This window comes from Typha angustifolia, chromosome 9, assembly GCF_048772165.1.
Source record: "Typha angustifolia cultivar Huaian chromosome 9, ASM4877216v1, whole genome shotgun sequence".
Taxonomy (NCBI): Eukaryota; Viridiplantae; Streptophyta; class Magnoliopsida; order Poales; family Typhaceae; genus Typha; species Typha angustifolia.
Genome location: NC_133247.1, coordinates 6,789,985 through 6,812,085, shown reverse-complemented (window position 1 = coordinate 6,812,085; position 22,101 = coordinate 6,789,985). Strand labels below are relative to the sequence as shown.

General features: G+C 34.5%; 1 protein-coding gene across 6 annotated transcripts; it reads left to right on the top strand.

Annotated features, from left to right (window-relative positions):
• The first annotated feature begins 720 nt into the window (after window positions 1–720).
• Window positions 721–21,699, top strand: LOC140766962 (ADP-ribosylation factor GTPase-activating protein AGD4-like). 6 transcript variants are annotated; one of them, XR_012105514.1, is made up of 21 exons: window positions 721–932; window positions 3,236–3,312; window positions 3,838–3,938; window positions 4,802–4,872; window positions 6,334–6,396; window positions 7,138–7,182; window positions 10,012–10,077; window positions 10,166–10,213; window positions 10,305–10,400; window positions 10,488–10,529; window positions 10,612–10,827; window positions 11,129–11,260; window positions 12,170–12,388; window positions 12,501–12,587; window positions 12,971–13,225; window positions 13,346–13,467; window positions 14,019–14,109; window positions 19,820–20,262; window positions 20,438–20,557; window positions 21,208–21,277; window positions 21,341–21,699. XR_012105514.1 is itself a non-coding variant. In XM_073106684.1 (20 exons), exons 1-19 carry the CDS (start codon window positions 885–887, stop codon window positions 20,550–20,552), a joined length of 2,337 nt encoding a protein of 778 aa, XP_072962785.1. In that variant the 5' UTR covers window positions 721–884; the 3' UTR covers window positions 20,553–20,557; window positions 21,208–21,695. The 6 variants fall into 6 exon arrangements, 3 of the variants coding, with proteins under 3 accessions (XP_072962785.1, XP_072962784.1, XP_072962786.1); XR_012105513.1 differs by having other exon boundaries at window positions 20,438–20,574; window positions 21,341–21,697; XR_012105515.1 differs by lacking the exons at window positions 21,208–21,277; window positions 21,341–21,699 and having other exon boundaries at window positions 19,820–20,096; window positions 20,186–20,262.
• Window positions 21,700–22,101: the final 402 nt, after the last annotated feature.

Sequence of the window (22,101 nt, the reverse complement as noted above, 5' to 3'; positions counted from 1 at the left end):
TTTATAACTAACAACAAAAGAAAAATAAAAAATAGTAACATAAAAATTTAGATACATGCACGCTTACGTGTATGTAACCTGGGCTAACTAATCTAAGTTCGGAACTTACCTTCAAACGAAACATAGCCTATAATATTAGATTATATAATAATCCACTTAAATAAATTTTATAACATAACAAAATCATAATATAATATAAAAGTATTACTCCTATATATATATATTATAATATAATTATTTTGAGTCTTATTGGACCTACCTGAACGAACCAGATCAAGCTTGACTCCAAATTATTTTTGAGCCAATTTGGAAGATCAAGCTCAAGATGAGCTCAATCCAGCTAGATTAATTTGACAGCCGTGTTCTAATGTGTATAATGATCCTATATGATAAACGAATAACAGTTTAGTTTAAATACAGTGTACTTTCCCCTTTATAGAATCACCTGAGAGAAGAAGTGAGGGGCGAGTAGACAATGATGATGAAAACATTAGCTTTCAATGATAGCAGTTTCCAATGCAACAATCAAATGGAACTTAATGAAGTAGTTTAAAAACTCATCCTCCTTAATAAATAGGTTTGGTATATAACCTAATTTGCAAAAAGAGTTACTTCTCTCGCAAGTGTCTCTTCTTTTTTTCTTAGCCGTTCGATCCGCATCAGACGTAGTTGATGCCCCCCAACAGGCGACGCAAAACACCAACATCCAAAGTTTGATCGTTTGCCATAATTGAGTTAAGATACTAATCCCACCTCGGCTTCGGTCGTCGACGCTCCTAATCCCTGTGAATTCCCCCGCCACCAAACTCTTATCTTCTCGGAGCTTGAATCTGAGAGATAAAAAAAGAGAAGCTTTGATCTGAGAGAGAGAGAGAGCAGAAGATATGGCGGCCTTCACGAAATTGGAAGACTCACCAATGTTCAGGAAGCAGGTATGTTTTCTAAAGTCCTCCCTAGAAATGCTTATTGCCCTCTTCTTGATTTCTATTCTTGGTCTTCTCTTTCTATCTTTTTTATTTTTAAGTCGAGATCTCATTTGGGTTTTGGGTTTCTTGTGGTCTCTGGTCGATCCAAAAACATAAAAGATCTCGCCTTTCCGAAAACAAAAACATGTGGTTGGCCTCTATCTCGATCAAGAAAGCGGCTTTGCGTGTGTTTTTGTTATCTAGGGCGAATTAATTTTCTGAATACTTAAGAAATACATGCACAGACATTGTGGAAGAACTGTAAAGATTTCCAGTTAGATGGACAGATCTGAATGTGAGTTCTGAAACCAGAAGTTGGTCTTCTCAGATTTGGTTACTCTCTTCTCTTACCTTTAGCAGTTTCGTGTCTAGTCTAAGAGAAGAAGGAAAAGAGTGGCGTTTCTTCTGGTCGCCTTGATTGGGTTTCATGGTTTTGATGCAAGGTTGTAAGATTTCCTCGTGTGTTTATATAGAGAAATAAGAAAAGTGAAGAACTATTTTATGATGGTTACTTTGATTATATTTACCAAATCTCAATGGAAGAATTTAGCCTATCTCTATGTATGTCAATTTCCTTGGATACTGGTTGTTATAGGTGAATGGACCATTGGGCAAAGCGTTTTCTTTTTTTCTTCCTTTAGTGCACTGCACCAGATTATGCATGATTGGTTAGCTCTTTTGTATCAGCTGAGCTTTCTAAGAGCAGATAATTCCATCTTCTTTGAACTGGCCCATGACTAGGGCCCCAATTAGCAGGGGATCAGTTATCAATTGTTTGTCTGAAGTAAGGATGATTTCTTGTTGACTCTGTGACGTGGCCTAAGGACGAGAAAATATGCCGATACGGAAAAAGATGAGGAGGTACCTAGATGCATCCCCAAGGAGAAAAGATAGGGCTTATGTAAATCTTTTTATCTGTCTCTAAGTGCTATTTTCATGCTAGTACGGCTAGGTAGATAGAAAAGATAAAGATAATCTACCAAATTTTGAAGGAAAGAAAATTAAACCCACATAGATTGTAGGGGACAAAGGAAGCATGGAATCCATTACAAAAGATGGAAGAAGAGGGATAAATGTGGAATCCTTTACAAATATCATTTCTCAAATTTTCATGTTTTTTTTTGGAATTCCATCACCTCTTTTTATAGAGATGAGGCAATTACGTCAAATCACAATATATAACTAAACTATGACTATTTTAATTTAAAAACAAGGTTTTTAGTATCAGTTTCGGCCACTTGAAGAAACAATACATACAGGCCATCTATTTTGGATGACTCAGATCGGAGATCGGCCAAATCGGTCGATCTGTTTCAGTAATATGAATCGGGATCAATCAAAACTTCAATCCATGCTTAGAAAGCATTCAAATCTTAACAAACTTATTGCCAAATAAACTAACAACCAAATCTCCTAGATTCTTAGGAGTTTTAACCAAATTGGACACTCTAAAATCAAATTAAATTTTTTAGATAAAAATACGTCTAAAAATAAAAAATAAATGAAAATCTAATTCCCATCACTCTAAGATCAGAAATTATTTCAATGAATAGTTCTAGAATTACTTGTCTTTTTCTTTTTCTCCTATTCTTCTTGGAGGGCTGGGCAGACTGAGGAAATAGGATGATAATTTTATGTTCTCCTTGCTACCTTATATCTTTTAACTTGATGAAGAATGCTTTTACATGGGGCAATGGAAATTTAAATTTACTAATGCGTCCCTCACTAAAGCTGAATGGTCATTTGCCCATTTCCTAGTGCATGTTGTTCCTTACTTTTATATGGTTAAGAGCAAAAGGTCATAGAAATGATGAACCAATTTACTAATGCGTCCCTCACTAAAGCTGAATGGTCATTTGCCCATTTCCTAGTGCATGTTGTTCCTTACTTTTATATGGTTAAGAGCAAAAGGTCATAGAAATGATGAACCAATTAGGTAAACTTGTTTATCAATTATTTAGATAATGAAACAGTTCCATCTTTCTTTGTCTCTTTCTTCTTTTCTTTGTAGAAATAATATATAGTAATTTTTCTTCCAAGTTTTAACTCGGCTTTATCATGGTACGTCTCTTTCTAGCATTAAGCTAATATTAAGAGAAAATGCCATTATATTCTCCGTCTTGAAAGTTTAGGAACATCTGGTTGATTGTTTGACCCTTTATACTTTCATGGTCTTGCCAGCATTCGTGTCACAAATCACAAGCACAACTGCTTACATTTGGTTTTATCGTATGCAAACTTACACCCTCTTTTTGTTGATTGATCTAAAGATCTACTCTTTGGAACAAGCATCTGATGAGTTGAAAGACCGCTGTCAAAAGCTTCATAAGGGATGTAAAAGATTTATGTGAGTATTCTCTGTCTTCTAGAAAGCTAAGAAGCTTATCTGTACTATGTATGCTCATAAAGTGCAGATGCTTAATTATCTTATAATTGCAATATCTTATTTTGTTTCACATTTTCCTATACCATTCACAAATAAGCACACATGAACTCATAAATGCGTTGACCAAGCTACCTTGTGCCTGTTGTCATGCATACTTTTCTTTAGTTCTTTTAGCATATGTCTAGTTAACATATCCATACTTATAAATATATTCCCTTTTTCTTTTTCTGTTGGTTGTGTTTGGTTCTTATTGATGTACTTGATGTGGAGACATAATCTTCTGCAATTGCAATGGCGTCTGTTCTTCTGCACATTTAACTTGCATTTACATCCTTCTGTAAGTCTCTGAATAGTACTAAATGCTCGTTACATGCTTGTTTACATGTGAGTGTCTTGCCATGATCTCTCATTTTTATCGGTTCATGTGAAAACAAGAAGTAGACACCTGCTGTACTGTTTCCAATAACTTTCTTCCTTTCGGAACAGGGTATCACTTGGTGAAGGATATGATGCAGACCTGTCCTTTGCAGATTCTCTCGAAGCATTCGGTGCTGGACAGGATGACCCTCTTAGTGTGGCCATAGGAGGTTATCTCAACTAACCTATCTTGTATCTTTATTTTTCTATATTGATACCAATCCATGTCATTTGCTTGATTCGTCCCTGGAAATAAATATTTGTTAATTAGCATAATTCATTGTTACCCGTAGATGTTCTATATTAGATGTTTTAGTGTATTACATGCCCAACAAGTCTGTATGATGACCTTTTCAGAGGATTGTGTAAGGGGTGGCCTTGTTAGCTTCAATCCATCATCTTGAACAATCAGTAGTAAACTGTGTCATTCTCTATTTGTATCTTGGTCAATCTTATAGTTGTACTGGCCTCCTTATATCTGTCACAATTAGTATGCTGGGCTGATATGATGCCTTTGTTGGTATTATCTTCCTGACTCATTGTATAACGCACTGGAAATTCATCAGCTGGCCTTGCCCAAAGATATGGGGTCCCTCAAGCTGACAACAGTCCTTTATAAATCCTTGATGGCCAGTTTGCAAGAGTTATGTACCTTCTTGGTTGTATTTCGGTTATTGGAAGTTAGCATTTACTAGCAACCCCTTCAGAAAGTAATATAAATATGAGAATAATCTTGGCGAGTGAGACATACGAGAACTTTTGATTTAGGTGTTCATCTTTAAGGTACAGTCAAGCCAAAGTCAATTGAAGATAAATCTCAAATATGCGGAAAATTTGGCAAATAATTCTTCTATTTCCTTGGTAAAGGTTTGTAAAGTTTTGTATTGTTGTTGGCTTAACTGATTGGTCTATAAAATATACACCGTTTACTCCTTTCACGTATGTATTAATTTTCTTATTGGCGGAGTATAAAGTATGCTTTGATATTATCTTCGATTTACATTTCCTTAGGAGGTATTATTCTGTTCTGTAGGGCCTGTAATGTCCAAGTTTACTACTGCTTTTAGGGAAGTTGGAACTTACAAGGAGCTTCTTCGTTCTCAGGTAGATGCTTTTTTATAAATTTCTTACCATTTTATTGTTTCTAACAGCTTGTGCCTGCAAAGCATCTTTGGCCTGTGTAATATACAATGGCTGCTTGAAGTTGCTCTCTCTTTATGATTCTTCTTATGCTAAGATATAGTTTGTCCTAACTTGTCTCTGTTGTATTGTATTGTCTTACTCTCAAGTTGATTTTCTTGATTTACTTGAATGTGATGTTGAATTATTTTTGTTCAACTTCCTAGAAAGGGTACTGAAAATTAGTATATTTTGGTGAGTTTCAAATTTCAAGATGTTTCTGCAACCATATCCTCACTGAGTTTATATTTCTTGTCAGGTGGTCACATTTTACTTATTAGACATACTAATGGCACAAGTCACACAAGTTCCTTGAAATAAATCATTAATTGAAGTTTTTTAATTTGTACACTAATATCTCAATAGACAATAAATGTCTCCCATTAGAATATACATCTTTAAGATCTCCATCTACATCTAGTAATTTTGTTGGAAGTACAACTTTTGTCAATCTATTTCCTTAACATATGGGTAAGCTCAGGAGCAACTCAAGTAGTTGAGCAGGCTTCATTTGGAAAGCAAGCATACTTCGAGTAAGTGAACTATTGATATATTGTGAAATCACCAAATTTATGGTGCCAATAAAATTTGGCAAGAGGGAAGCTATGTGTGAAGCTTTTAAGGACAATTTGCTGCTTACGGATATATGCTTTTGTGATGCAACATGGTCATTCTATATAACATGCTAAGATTCCCTTAGCTTAAAAGAATCTAGATGTAAGCTAGATATGATAGCTTCCAACAAAATAGTTGTCTTCATCATTGAGGTAAGTAAGACACAGAGCCAAACAAAAGACAAAGTAGTCGCATATATTACTCTTTAAAAGTACACCATCTTCTCAAGCCAATGGCTGTATCACTATTAACAGGCACATGACTTGGCAATTCAAATTCTGAAATACATCCATAGACATATATATGTAGTTATGCAAAAAGATTGCACTGAAAACAGAGGTATATATAGTGGTAGTACATTGGTCTATCCAGGATACTATGTTTAAAAGATATAATAGAACACCTAAGCATTAGAGGCACGTTTAATACTTTTTGTACTATGTTATGCTTGTATTTTTGTCTGTACTTGTATCTGTGCAAGTATATATTCTGGGTAATTGCATGTTAATAAATTTGGAGTTGCATCTTGTGTTTTGAATCTTCTGCCTTTACTTATTGCTGTGGTGATCTGCTGTCCTAGTGTGGGTGATGAACAAGGCAAACTTAAATCAATCCCATTCAATATTGATGCATGAGCCCTTTCTGTTCAACAACTCATTAGCGTGAATATTCAGTGCTATTTGGTCTGATGCTTTTGTTAACCAGGATTATGTGTAATTCTTATTCCTTGATATTACAAGCACCCCACCCTATTCTCTTCTCCTCAAACAGGTTGAACATATGCTGACTGACCGTCTGTTTCAGTTCATGAGTGTGGATTTGCATAACGTAAAGGTACATCTTTCTGGTAATTATATGTACTGTAATAAGCTGCCATATATTTCAAGGTGAACATAATATAAGTAGTCTGGTGCAGATAATTGATGAAATTACCTTAATGGTATGCTTGACATCCTTGCATGATGTAGATAGCATGATTTAGAGATATATCATGATGTAGAGAGATATTATTTGAAATTCAATCGGTATTATTTTATATATATTGAAAAGCTTATCCAATTATTTTCAAATTCGATTTGTAGATTGGTCAAATATGATAGAATAAATAATGGTTTCAATTTGAATATAACTATAAGAGAGTAAAAAATACAAATGAAACTATATGGGAGTGAAGTAAACTTATGCCTAATCACAGGGGATAAAATATAATTTTCCCTAATATGTATTATAATTATTATTACCATGATATTTCTCTATATCATGTTGTCTCCCTGACCAGGAAATTTCTTATCTCATTTTTTATGGTATGCCATATTTCATGTACAGAGTATGGAGGATGCATCATATATGAAAACTAATTTAGAAAAGCTAGCAGACTGCCGAGTATCAGAGTCTCATAGATACAACATTTTTTTTAATGCTATTCCTAAGATATTGGCAGAGATATAGAATAGGGTATCAATTAGTTTGCTGCACCATAAAATGGTTCCCATCTCTGTTGGATTGAAGGCTCAAATAAAGTTCTTGATACATTGTTGTTCTCAAAATGATCAAAATGGTTGGTCATGTATGTAGGATTGCCGCCGGCGCTTGGACAAAGCTACACAGGGGTATGATCAGGTAGTGCTTTTAACTTTAAATCTTATTTTTTTAATTTTTGGATTGTCTGGCATACTTGTTTTACTCAGCCTCTTTTGGTGAGATTTAGGTTATGAACTATGATAAGCTCTGATATGCTGATTCACTTCTTTTCTTGCTTTATCCATCACATGAAGGATATGTGATGTGTTGAGGAATACTTCATTGTGGTTGGTATGATTGCAGTCTTTAACTCTTGATATCAATCTCAAGTTATAACTATTTATAGCGGAGAATTAAGTACAAGTCTTGGAAGTTTTCACCCACCTGACTGCTTGCACATTGAGCTGAGGGTGTTCACAGGTCCTTGTGATCAGTTTGGCTTCAGATGCATGGCAGATGTCTGGGGCATACAGCCAAGCATGAATGTGACTAGAAATGTCATATGACATGTTTCAAAATCAGATATTTTCCTTAATTTCCTTTAAAGCTTCTTCCAGAAGCAAGAGGTCAGCAAGAGGAATACTTTGTTCTGAAGATTTTCTTTTGTACCGATTTTAGAGTGGTAATATAGAAATATTTGCCTTGTATTTGAAATGTGACCAAAATTTTAGTACTATATTAGCTGGCCTTTATCATGGATTGCCTATCATCAGCTCATGCTTCAAGGAAGCTGCATTTGCTTACTCACTTACTGAGCCAGAGTAGGTGTGGTTCAGGACTGTATAGCAGGAGCAGGACATGCAAACTCTTCAATTAAAAATAGCATTTGGAGCTTTTAAAATTATTAGGGGTAGTAACTCCATACTCTGGTAATGTGGTAGTGTTACCAATTCCGAAGCAAGTGTGCCAACTAAGGAATAACAATTTGTTGATGTCCTGATGTATAGAAAATCTTCCCAACTAGAACTTTGTCCTTGTCATGGGGATCACCAAATGCTTCCCATGGACGGCGGATTGTTAAGATAAAAGGTAGATTCATATTGGGTCAGTTCCAAACTATGTTATACCATTACTAACGCATGGAAGCACTATTATCAATTATCTAACTATGGATAGTAGAGAATCTGCCTGAAATAAAAAGTTCTATTCCTAATATGACAAGTGAGAATTTCCACAAAAGGAAGTACGAATTTCCACAAAAGGAAGTACATAGGATATGAAGTTTGAATAAATTTTTTGTTATTAAAGAGCAGGCCGATTTCAATATGATTTATCACTTTTGTGAGCTGTTGCCAGATTGTTCCTCCACTTGTATGGAGTTCCCTTTCATAGCTTGAAGTAAATTTATATTATCTATTTTGCAATTTGCATTATTCTAACATTCTTCAGGCCATGATTTTTATTTTATTTTGTTTTTTCTTCTGCTCCTTGAGATAATTACCAGGCGAAATTTGCTAGAGTTTTGTCATCTCCACTATACATGGGGTCCACTGCAGTTCAAATTTGATTGATCAGACTTATGTCTTTTCATAAAATCACATGGGTCCACTTTTAATTTAGTAGATTTTTTAAATAGAAATCTCTAAAACATAAACATATGCTTAGCTCATGGATTAATTTTTTTTATATAAAATAAAATGAGTAGTAACAATGATCATATAATTGGGTAATTATTTTAATCCTTTTCTTCATATTAAATCCATTATTTATTTATTATGATTAGTTATAACATTTTATTATTTTGTTTCAATTTTATGGTAACTAACTATATATACATAGATTTCAAGTTGAGAAAATATATAATAATTAGTTTTGATATTTTAGGTTGAGAAAATATATAATAATTAATTTAATGGTTTTATGTCAATTACTAAACGGCCAATTACATAAGAATTGGTGATAATGGAAAAATGATTTTCATAAAGAAATGAAAAGTCACCTGATTTTTAATATCGATTATCACCAGATTTACAATATAAAATTAGAAATAATATTTGCGAAGGGGCACATTTCAACTTGTGATTCAATCTTCTTTGGATAAAATTGGTAATATAGCTCGACAACTAATAAATGTTTTATGATTTTTTATACATATTTTAAGGTCTAATATATGTATTAAGTCTATATTAGAGTCTTTTATCCCTAGATAGTATTGTAAATGATCTATTTGTTTAAAGATATATGTATTAAACCCACCATTACAGTCTTTTATCCCTAAATAATGTTGCACATAACTATTTTGGTAAAATTATAGCAATAGTCAAGAAGGATTATGATTCAACATATAGTATGATTGAACACATTCGTTAATAAACAATAGTTTAGTAATTTGGGAAAAAATAAATTATCAAATAATTTTTAATTATGTTGAAACTTTAGCTCAAAATTGTAAAATTTAGGTTCAAATCAACTCATGAAGTTAATCTATCATATTTCTACACCAATTTTGACCCAATTTGAGTGGATTTGATATATTAACTTCATTATTTTTGAAATTTTGGTTAAAATTTTGGGGAATTACATCTTGAAATGCATTTTGCATAGATTTAGCACCAAAATACTCGATATATATAGAATGACTCTTATAAATGATTGATCAAGTAAAATTAAGCTAGATCAATCATTTTGGGTGTCTGACTTAATTTGATGAGTTTCGGGTGGCATATAATGGATGTTGCCCAATACTGTGCTGGTGTAAGATGATAAACGCCATGGCACAAAGGGGTGCCAGGTGCCAATAGCCATTAGCACATGGTGTGCTGACAAGCATGGTAATCCTTGCTTTAGGCACTAAATTGACATCATCTCACAAATCTTTTGATTTCCATATACTTGTTTGCTTCTTATTCTTTCTAAATACCGATTAGGTATTCTTTAAATTGAATAGTAAACTCTAGATGTCAAGACTGTTTCAATGCTTATGGTTAGGCACGTGAAAAGTTTATGTCAGTACGGAAGGGCACGAGGCCAGAAGTTGTTGCGGAACTAGAAGAGGTAATTAGCGATGAAAACTGACGTAACGCTCAGTATATGCATGGTCTGTAACATTCATGTGTTCTCTTTCTAATGTTCAATTTGACAGGATCTGCATAACTCAAGATCAAGTTTCGAAAGATGTCGGTTTAATCTAGTATGTACCAAATATTTTCTTTCTTTTTCTTAAACAATCAAGTCTGTTCTTCAATTATTCCAACAATTCTCCATAATTTTAAGGAATTCAGGTTAGTGCGCTTGCAAATATTGAGGCAAAGAAGAAATATGAGTTTTTGGAGTCTATAAGTGCAGTAATGGATGCCCATATGAGGTATTTTAAGCAGGTAGGTTCTGTTCTTTGTCAAAATCACCATCTGTATTTTGTCTAACCAGATGCTTCAGTGACTCTGAATTCTCTTTTCTTTTGGCAGGGATATGAATTGTTTAGCCAGATGGAGTCATTTGTTCACCAGGTAGACTGTTTTCTATGTTATGCTAAACTGTCAAAGATTTTCTCTTTCCCAGGATCATTTCTTACTAAATTTCTTCATTCAGGTTCTAACATATGCACAGCAATCAAAAGAAATGGCTAGCAATGAACAGGACAAACTTGCAAAGAGAATCCAAGAGTTCAGAACTCAGGCTGAACTTGCAAGTTTAAGATCATTGAGTAATGTAGACACCTCAACTAGTGGTGATGGTATCCATGTAGTTGGTGTGCATTCCTATAAAGAAATTGAAGCTTTGATGAATTCTACTGCAAATGGGGAGGTACTAATCATCTGTAATTGACCAATTACATCTCTGTTGAGAAAAATTATGCTTGTTCCCTGTGTTTCCTAAGGTGAAAACTTCTTGTGTGATTGATGATATTTGATTGTTACACTGAACATGTATTACCTCCACACTTTCACAGATTTAATGGCTTGATTCTCTATTATGGTGCTATTTACATGTCTTAGCTCGTTTATTACCCTTGTCTAATTTCTTAGCTTTGTTTCTACTAAAGTCTTGGATGGAACTTCAGTCAATACTAATTTACTTGTCGTCTAACTGAAATTTGTTCTTTCAGGTTCAAGTAATAAAACAAGGTTATCTTCTTAAGCGCTCATCAGGTTTAAGAGGAGACTGGAAAAGGAGGTTCTTTGTACTTGATAGCCATGGAACCTTGTACTACTACAGAAATAAATTGAGTAAGCAACAGGTATCCAATTTCATCTACTTTACTTTTTTTTTCCCATTTGATCGTTATGTTTAAAACATAAAAGCGTTCCTTTCATTTAAAGCTTTGCTATTGCAAGTGTTAGTGGTGCTACAGATTATTTATGCTTATGAAGGATCATGCTCTTTCCACATTTGCTTGTGTTATTTTAACATATAAGGGTTCCCCATATCCTGAATATTCTAATGCTTTTGCTATTAGCGAAATTATTTGAACTATAGTCTAAATAAAACTGAGATGCAAGCTGACAACCACACAACATTGCAGTTCATTTACTATCTCTTTGATGGTAAGAGTTTTATTGGTGGAAACAAATTCTCAGAAAGGCTGCATATATCCTTCTGTTCCCAGATCCTGCATTCAGAAGAGCCTCGAGCACTATAACTCCTTTTCCTTTGTGTATTCAAGTTTGACTTTAGACACTAACATATCTGTTGTATTTTAGAATTTACTCAAATTAGATACTCAGAAGATAATATATGAATTTATTATCTAAGTTTAAATCACTAGTAGGGAGTATCGTGACCTTGATTTTGGTGTTTGTACTGGGGCAGAGAGCAGCTGCCGTTTTATTTTTTGGTCATTCACCATCACTTTTTAGTAAGGTGCAGGTTTTTGAAACATGGACTTCTATAAGTTTTCTTATTCATTGGAAATTATGAAGCTGCTTATTATATGGCTAAAGCTGCAATAGTTTCTACTATCAAATTATTAGGTGAATGAACTTTGCACCAGATATGTATATATGTTATGATGCTACCCTATTCTTGATATATATATATTTTTTTTGTATATGATTTCTTAGGCAAGGTGTACTGCAAACATTTTTTGTGAGGACAATTTCTGCTATAAATATTTTTGATCTGCTTACTTTGTCTTTAATCCTCTAAGCAAGGACATCTATCACAACAACCAGCTGGTCCATCCGAAGGATCTGGTGTTTTTGGTAGATTCAGATTCTCGCACCAAAGAACACCATCTCAGGATGAACATAGCCTTGGATGTCACACAGTTGATCTTAGAACTTCGACAATTAAGATTGATGAAGAACAGTCAGATCTGAGATTTTGCTTTAGAATAATATCACCGGTGAAGACATACACATTACAGGTAGTTATAACTTACAAGTGTCAATCTGAGAGAACTTTAACTAAAATTTTCTGTTGAAGAATGCTTTCTTAGTTCCCGGTGGTAAACTCTATCCTTCCTTCACATTTGGCAGGCTGAAAATGGTTCAGATCGAATGGACTGGGTTGAGAAAATTACGGGAGTTATAGCATCACTTCTTCACTCTTCTTTTGCGGAACAGGTTATCCACTAAAAAGTCTTTTTTCTTTCATCCATCATGTTCCTGTCCATAAAAGTCTCACTACATGGTTGGTACCAAAAAAATTTTGCTGTCCTAAGTGATCAAAAGCTGGCCAGAGATGCATCTGACCTTCTGCATCCAAAAATGGCCAAATAGTTCATATTTGAGGCTGTTATATTCATAGTTTTTGCCAGTAGATAACTGTACATTTCATCTTCCTACTCAAAGAGCAAAGCAGGAAAGTCAGATTTGCTTCTAGTACTAGACATAAAAGGATACTTCTTTAACTGATTGTCATTGGTTAATGTTTATCCAACCTAGAGAAGCCATTACCTACCCAAAAGTCAAAATTCTTCTTACTTTCTTCTCTTGCCATATGTCAGATTTCTATTGGAAATTCAGAGATGGAAAGCCGCAGTTTTGCTGATGCAAATAATCCTGATTCCTTATTGCTGGAAGATGGTGTCAGCGGGAAAGGATATATTAATGTCTCCGAACTTCTCAGGAGTATTCCAGGAAATGATATCTGTGCAGAATGCAGTGCTCCTGAACCTGACTGGGCATCACTAAATCTAGGGATTCTAGTTTGCATTGAATGCTCTGGTGTTCACAGGAATCTTGGTGTTCACATTTCAAAGGTGCTATTCCTGAATCATATTCTCATTAACTGAGATTAGATATGATAGTTAATGCAATATCATGAACATATTTTTCTCTACAAGTTGTTTTATGTTTACTAATTATCAAATATTGCTCAGGTGAGGTCTTTAACACTGGATGTAAAGGTCTGGGAACCTGTCATCATGGATCTATTTCATGCTCTGGGCAACTCTTATTGTAATTCAGTGTGGGAGGGATTGCTTCTCAATGAGGCTGAAAGGTATGAATCTCAAACATTTGTGGCTGTATATTATATGACCTAGTTCCTGAATTGATATAAGAATCCTAAACTGTGATCATATTTTTAAAATAAATGCACAAGTGATGTGGGACTATTGTCAACAGATCAATGCTCCTGTGAAGCACTCATTAGTTATATAAGGCTAAGAGGATGTTGCCACAATTTACATAGTAGCGCCAATCTGAATCTTTTGCTGTATATGCACACTAGCTCACTCACTCGCAAAAGACAATTTTTTCAGTGCCAGAGCTTAATAAATGCAGGATAATTAATTATTCGGCTAATGAAGGACTTAATTCTTTTGAGATTGCTAGCAGTGCACTTTAACTTGACTCAGTAAAATTCATCTTCAACCATTTCTATCAGATAAAGAAGGCTATATTGTTAATTTGCTGTGACTCAAGCTTGTTTTCCATGTATAGGTTAGGATTTTCTTTCATTGGTATTTGGTATTGCACTATTGCTTTCTTAATGCTATTTTGTAAAATATTTCTCCTTACGTCTTAACCAAACGTTCCAATTTCATGTAGGATGGATGAATCAGATAAGAGCATTCCTTCTGTTGAAAAGCCTAATCCGAATGACTCCTTTCCAAGAAAGGAAAAGTACATCCAAGCAAAGGTAATAACTCTTGTATGGTCCTTTCCTTTTCAAATAATTTTTATCGTGTCATATTAGAATTTTTAGTTTCTAAAAACTACATCTGCTCCTTCTGTGAGCCTATATTTTCTCTCCTATATGTATATATAAATTTGTATTCTATACCCTTTTTTCTTTTGGAACTACTGATTCTAGAGAGCATGTGATCGAGGAAAATGATAGGCAGCAAACTCATTATTTCTGTTGAATCAGAAAACCAAGAGATGATAGGAAAACAAGCTCATAGCCCTTCATATAACTATGATGCAGAACATCTCGGGTGATGCAAACCCTAGAAATCCACCAATAGGACGTTTTAAATCCACCGAACAGCGGTAACTAAACTCATAGGATCCACCAACAAAAGAAAATATGAGGGAACTCTCTAAACTAATAATCATTCATTTCCCTTTAACAAAGACTTACAAGCCTTATATAGGCAAAAACTAAAAGTGAGAACAAACCAAAATATTGATAGAAGAAAAGATTAAAGTACCCGACAAATAAAACATAAAATTCTCTCATAAATCATAATCTGTTACTTAGCCAAAGTGTCACTAGGTTAGCTGCCCTCCTTTGCTTACAATTGTACACTTATTTGATCGATGATTTAAGATGGGTGATCGTATTAGCTCTCCCGAGGTGGGAGAAACTCGACTTAGTCGAGTTGTTCTGTAGGCAACTTTGGTAGTACACCAATATATCCAAATCAATCTGCTATAGCTCATCACAAGTAATCTACATACTATCAAAATATGGACGAACTCTCTATTAGATTAGGAAATAGTGAGCTCCTCCGTTTGTAGAAACTATCTGTTCATCCAAAATAGTGTCTAGCTTTCCTTTTGTGTGGATGGAAAAGGGAAAGTGTTAGGGTCAAAAATAGACATATCTGGTGGAGTAGGCGTAGATGTGTCATATGGATCATCTAGGATAGGCAAAGGAGTCATGTCAACAATTAGGTCTTCAATATTAAAAGTGGAACTAATGTCATAATCAGAAAGAATATAAATGACATACACATTTGGTCCAACCCGTCTTAATATTTGGAAAGGTCCAGTACTATGGGCGTGCAATTTCCTTATGGTTCCAGATGGAAAATGCTCGATCTGATGCAAATCGTGATGCCTATGCAAATCAGTCTATAATTTATATTAGATTATTGATCTTCTGATGCAATGAATAAACATGAAGTGCAAATGCTCTTACAGACTCAGAGATTCTAACATGTGGTGATATAGGAAGACAATCAAAAGTGACGCCGAAGCTTCTAAATAGGTGCCGGTTGTGTTGCTTACGATGTTGAGGCCCCTTGGCAACAAACTAACTATAGTCACTAGGAGAGAATTTCAGAAAGGTTCTCAGAGTGACATTAATATCAAGACTAACATGTTAGATCAGGATATGAATTGAGGGATTAGGAATCACATTGCGTATAGACTTTAGGAACTCTAAAGAGCACATGATCAAGAATGTCAAAGTGGATGCTCTCACTTTTGATGGTCGATTGGATCAGACGGTATTTACTGATTGGATTTATGAAATAGACTACTTTTTTTAGTGGTATTACTTGTCGAAGGATAAGAGAGCTAGATTTACTTATATGAAGCTGGTTTGTCATGCTACTTTGGCACAATTTAGCAAATTATAAGTAGGAGGAATCAATCTCCAATAATTGATTAGTTAGAAATGGAAGAGAAGTTGAAAGAAAAATATCTACCTCACTCCTATCACAGTGACATATTGGATCAATAGAACAATCTTAGAACAGGGATAAAATCTATTAGTGACTATGTCTCCTAATTTAAGAAATACATAATGAGGTGCGATGTTGTCGAAGACGAGAGGATGATCTTGAGCTATTTAAGACCTGGCCATAATGAGGACATTAGGTGAGAGTTAGTTTTCCGTGAGATAACTTTGTTATATTAGACCTACACTTTGCACTGAATTATGAGTTGGTCAAAAAACAACTAGCTAGACAAACTGTAGGTCGAACTCCTTTCACTTTTGCTCCATTTGGAGCTAGACCTCAAATAACAATGACACCTTATAAATATAATCAGAGCATGTTGCTAGCCAACCGAGATAGAGGCAAAGGACTGCTAAATGATGCTATGCCATTCAACGATCCTGGTCAATGTTTTAAATGTAAACAAGTAGGACACATAGTAATGAATTGTCCCAGCAAGGCTCTATCTTGGGGAGAAGGAAAACATACTTGAGGGAGATAATGTTGATGAGCAAGACTATGACCTAATGAGATGCAGGATAGTGATGAAGATCATGTTTATGAGGACCATTATGTGGATGCATTTGATCCGCTCTGAGTTATCAGATGTGCTTTGGCCCAACCTAGAGAGACCAATGACTGGTGCCAAAGCACAATCTTCCACACATACTTCAAATGTAGGACTAAAGATTGCAAAGCGATTGTAGATAGCAACAAATATATCAATATGATTTCATTTAGTGTTGGGTCCCACCTAGGGTTGAAAGCAAAATCTTATCCAAATCGTTACAACGTATCTTTGGCTGATACTTTTTTTATTGCTATCAATGAAAGGTGTTTGTTCCCTTGTGTCCTAAACTAGCCCACAAGGATAACAAGAAAGACATGACTAACATAAAAAGATTGACGTCATAAATCAAAAGAATTTGGGAAAGAGGCAAGCCAAGAGTTCAGCGTGTTTGCTTTACTAGCTCACAAAGTTAAGAATACCACCATTGACCAACCTTCTACAAAAGTGGCTCCTTCACATGAGGAAGTTCAAGTTGTTCTTTCTTAGGATCTTCTAGAATATTCAGCACTATGCATGATATCCAACATGCTATTGGTCTAGTTCTTGGAGCATGCCAACCCAACTTGTTGCACTATTGGATCTCCAACCGAGCATGCCAACGTCAAGTACATGAACTATTAAAGAAGGGATTCATTCATGAAAGATTAAGCTTTTGTGTTGTTCCAACTTTACTCACACCTACGAAGGATGGCTCATGACACATTTGTGTTGATAATCGAGCTATCAATACAATAACGATTAAAATATCATTTTCCGATTCCTCGACTTGACGACATGCCAGTAATGTTGGCTGGAGTCATGATTTTCTCCAAGATTGACTTAAAAAGTGACTATTATAAAATTAGATTTCGTTAGGAAACAAATGGAAAACTGTATTTGAGACTAAGGATAGTCTTTAAGAATGATTAGTGATGCCTTTTGGGCTTTCTAATACAGCATTAAAGCATTAGTAATGCTTTAAGCACATTTGTGCGAGTCATGGTATAGGTACTTCGACCATTCTTGGATAAATTTTTAGTGGTGTACTTTGATGGCAACTTAATTTATATTTAGTCAAGAGCAAATTTGGATCATCTTCAACAAGTTTGCCCACTCTTTGTATTGCAAACCTCTATTTGATATTTGATCCCACATTAAATTTGAATTTTAGCATACAAATCATTTATATACAAACATGTTGAAGTAAAATCATCTCTAATTCTCATTGATTGGAGTCATTTTCTAGGATTTGTGGTGTCACCTAAATGTGTCTATTGTGAGTCTGTTTCAAAAGATCAAGGCGATTGTTGATTGCCTTGAGCCTTAAAACATCCATGAGTCCACAGTTTTCATAGACCCACTACTTTATTGATGTTTTATCAGCGGGTTTAACTTACCTCATGTATCAGGTTGAAACTTGAAATATATTCTAATAATATTATTTAATTGTATCATAAATCACTTCTCTATTACAAAAGTTTGGTTTATCAATGTCAGGCTCTAGTCTGCTGACTCCAGCAAGACTTCAATATTATTAATGATATTTGTAGTTAATTGAAAATTTGGATTAAAAGATATCATGTAGAAATTTATAATTTAAAATTTGTAATTATTCAAACTTTAAAATATTTATAAGTAAAAGTAAATTAGTATGTTAAAAGCATGCCTACCGGTGACGTGTATATTTCTATACAATTGTTTGCTTTATCTGGAGTAATTCAACTTTCACCACTTTCTATGTTTTTGTGCCATAATTTTTTTCATTGATTTCTTTGCTATGTCCATATTCTTATATAAGAAATCAATTTTAGATTTGTCGTTACTGTCTACCACTCTAAATACTTTGACAATAGGTTTAAATACTACGATGACAATTGTAATATTATTCTAAAATGCATTTCCAAGAGTCATTCTTTAAAGTTCTACTTAAACTTTGATCTTTAGGTTTCATATTCTTAATTTTATAGAGCACTTTTTTAACATTATTATCGACATAATTTTATCTTTATATGACATGATGTTCTTAAATACTAGAAAAATAAGTGACAAATCTAGTAAGGTCTATAACTTTGTAATTTGCCCCATTAGCAATACCATTTGAAATTTTTTTTTACATATTTCTTCTACTACATCTATCAACTAAAAAATAATTAGTAGTATCCACAAACTTTAAAAATATTGTTCATATACTCGAATATGCCAAGAAATTAATTATATTTCTCCTATGTTGTACAGTCTACCCATCACAATCAGTGTACAAGCTTATCTACCTTCGATTCAAGATATTTAGTAGTAGTATCTTTTGAATTAGAAGGCAGAACGTCAAGCTCTACTAATTGTAAAATATCTACCATAGTGTGATAATAAGGGTTATCAGCTATATAGAAAGGAATATGATTGTGGAAGAAAAATTTAGAGATAGCCCCACCAATATGTTGTTTTTATATTTCTATCCTTTTGAGAGCTTTTTCGATAGTGGTATATATATGACCTCTTTTTTCCAAGGTTCGAAAAATCGGGATCTGGATTGGGATTGGCCTTTCGGAAAAATGATATGTATTAGCCGTATCGGTCGCCCGAATCAAATCAAATTTTTTTAATTATAAAAAATTCTAAATATTATTTTAAAATGTATAAAAAATTCTGCTGGATCTGAGAGAGAGAAATAAAATTTAAAAAATTACATACCTGAGAGCGCCAGTGTTGGTTTTGCATTGCTGGAGTTCACCTTCCGACACTCTGTTTGTGGATTCCATGGGTTCAATTACTATTGTTCCGTGGATTCCGAATGCCCTGTTGGTGGATTCCTAGGGTTTGTGGATGTTGTTCTGCATCACTCTCTCCTCCCTCTCAATTATTGTTGGAATAAGGTCAGTACCTAGGGCACACTGCACATGCCACTCAGCATGCACTGTTCTACTGGGCTGCTGGCACATCCAATTATGAAATCACTTAAATTCTTGGTGGAAACTCTATAATATCTGCTTATCTGTTAACACTGTAATCTATTTATGGCGTCGAATCTTGTACTAAACTTCAACCTATTCCTTTTAATAAATTATTATTAGTATTCTGATATTGGTCAAATCTTTCAGAACGTTCAAACAGTCTCATCTCTTATGCCTTGAGACCTACATCGTTCCTCACCATGAGTGAACATCCTACTTTCTTCTTCTGCATTATAAATATTTATCGTTGTGCATATTGCATGATACTGATGTGCATATTGCATGATACTGATGGGTCTGAGTCTGTTTAATCACCCGTGAAAAGCGGAGAATTATAAAGATTTTTGTCATCGTCATTGTTGTAGGAACTTCAAAAACCTGAACATTCTCTGGAGTATTTTTCTGATCATTATTTTGTCTTGAGTAATTGATGTATGTTATTTGCAAACATTTATGTTGCAGTATGTGGACAAAAGTTTTATTGTTAAAGAAACATCTGAGCCCACTGTTCGTCATGGTGCTAGCATATGGGAAGCCGTCAAAGCTAACGATATACAAAGCTTATATCATCTACTTGTGGTGTCAGAGGCTAGTCCAAATATCAAATATGAGAACCTAAATGATGACTTCCATCATACATTAGATACACCAAAGTTGAAACCTTTGGAGAGGAAGCAATTTGATCCTGCAACATGTCAGAAGATTAAGGATTCTGGTGATCAGAAAAGTTGTCTACAAGGTTGTTCCTTATTGCATTTAGCTTGTCATTTTGGTGATCCTACAATGTTGGAGATGTTGCTACAGTTTGGTGCGGATATCAATCTGCAGGACTTCCATGGTAGGACACCTTTGCACCATTGTGTCTTCAAGAAGAACGACACCCTTGCCAAGTATCTTCTTAGAAAGTAAGTGTTAACACACCATGGAAGTTATGCTTTTCTTTATGATTAGAGATCTATCTCCAAGCTGGAAAATGTAGAATCCGAACCTACATGGTAGAGTTAATATTTTGCCTGATATAGAATTGTCAGGATTCATTTATAGGAATCTCATGCCTCAAACCTAATTTATCATTTTCAGGGGTGGCCGACCATCAATTAAAGATGGTGGGGGTCTGACTGCTCTGGAAAGAAGAATGGAGCTAGGAGCAATCACCGATGAGGAATTGTTCATATTGTTTGTTGGGCAGGAATGATGCAGGCAAGCTTACTCCCCAGGTTTGGGCCTTTTTGTATGCCTACTTTCGTCCTGTTATCTTCTGTCATAAGATAACCACCATGATATGAGCTACATCGCAAGTCATGTACTTATTAACTCGTATGTTTAATATCATATTTTCAGCTCTACTTTTCTTCTCTTGTCAAAATGCCAGCACTTATTTTTGGCTCTTAAGGAAATCTATTTCATGGAGGTCCACATTTACTGGTATAACACCAAACATAGGTTATTCTAACCTTAAAATTTTGATAAAAGAAATGAAAAAAGATAAAACCTTTAGCCATAATTTTGTTAGTAAATTGCTTGCTACTTCTGTTTGATCATTTTTTTCCATGGATTGCCATATAGCCGATGTGGTGACCGGCATGGTTTGACACATGTCCTGACAACCCCATCCTTTCTCATGGCAAACACAGATCATTTGCTGTAGGGATGTACTGATCTGTGCCATTCAACATGTATTATACCAATGGTTTACTGGCATGGATTCATGTCATGACATGCAAATCCTTGTTTTACTCTTTTGTCATCCATCATTGTACTTTCCTGATTGACTATATTATTGCTCTTTCAGACGTGAAGGTTCTCTCTTGCAATTAAAATATGGATTTGTGCAAATTATCTTTTTGCAGGCAGACAATTTCCCATGTTCCTGAAGAAGGCATTATATTGGTGCCATGCGCTACTTTTGAACTGATTGGGGTATAACTCTTGCAACATTTATTGGATGTCCATTCAAGTTCTAAGCTACTTTCCTCTGTGCAGCTGCATGTTGCCAGTTTTCGATCATGCCTCATGGTTTCTACACATCAGAAGAACTCATTAATGGTAATCTTGCGCTCGTCGATATTATTCCAGGACATATACCCTCCAGTGTTCCACGGTCTTCTACTACTTGGATATGTGTGCCTTATGGTATACTTATTTTGAGAAATTGTGTTATTATTTATTCTTGTAATCTGTATTTATTGATGAAGAGAGGAGATTCTTCACCATGAAAGATTTCATATTTGATTGGCGAGTACAAATTTAGTGAGGAACTTCCAAATTCTATGTAATTCTATAAAAAAAAAATATTAGGGTTATCTTACATATCCACCCTCCTGCACTATACTTATAGTATTGCATTTATACTGCAAAGAACAAAGTTCATAATTTATCCCTGAACACTACGCACCTTTTGTAAGGGCGAAAATTTTCACCTTTTAAACGGTGTATGTTTTTTTAGGGTGACATGATAGTGAATCATAACTAGGGGTGAAAACGGATCGGATACGGATCGGATAGTGCTCAACTCATATCCGGATCCGTATTTTTAGTTCGGATACGGATTCGAATACGGATATTGGACGGATAGCAAAATTCAAAACCATATCCTAACTAAACGGATACGGATAATTTTTGGATAAATGATCGGATCTTAAACGGATATAGATTAAATTTAAAATAATTATAATATTTTATTTAAATATAATTAACATAAAATTATTAAGAGTTTTACAACAAATAATTTTTTTTGTATGTCA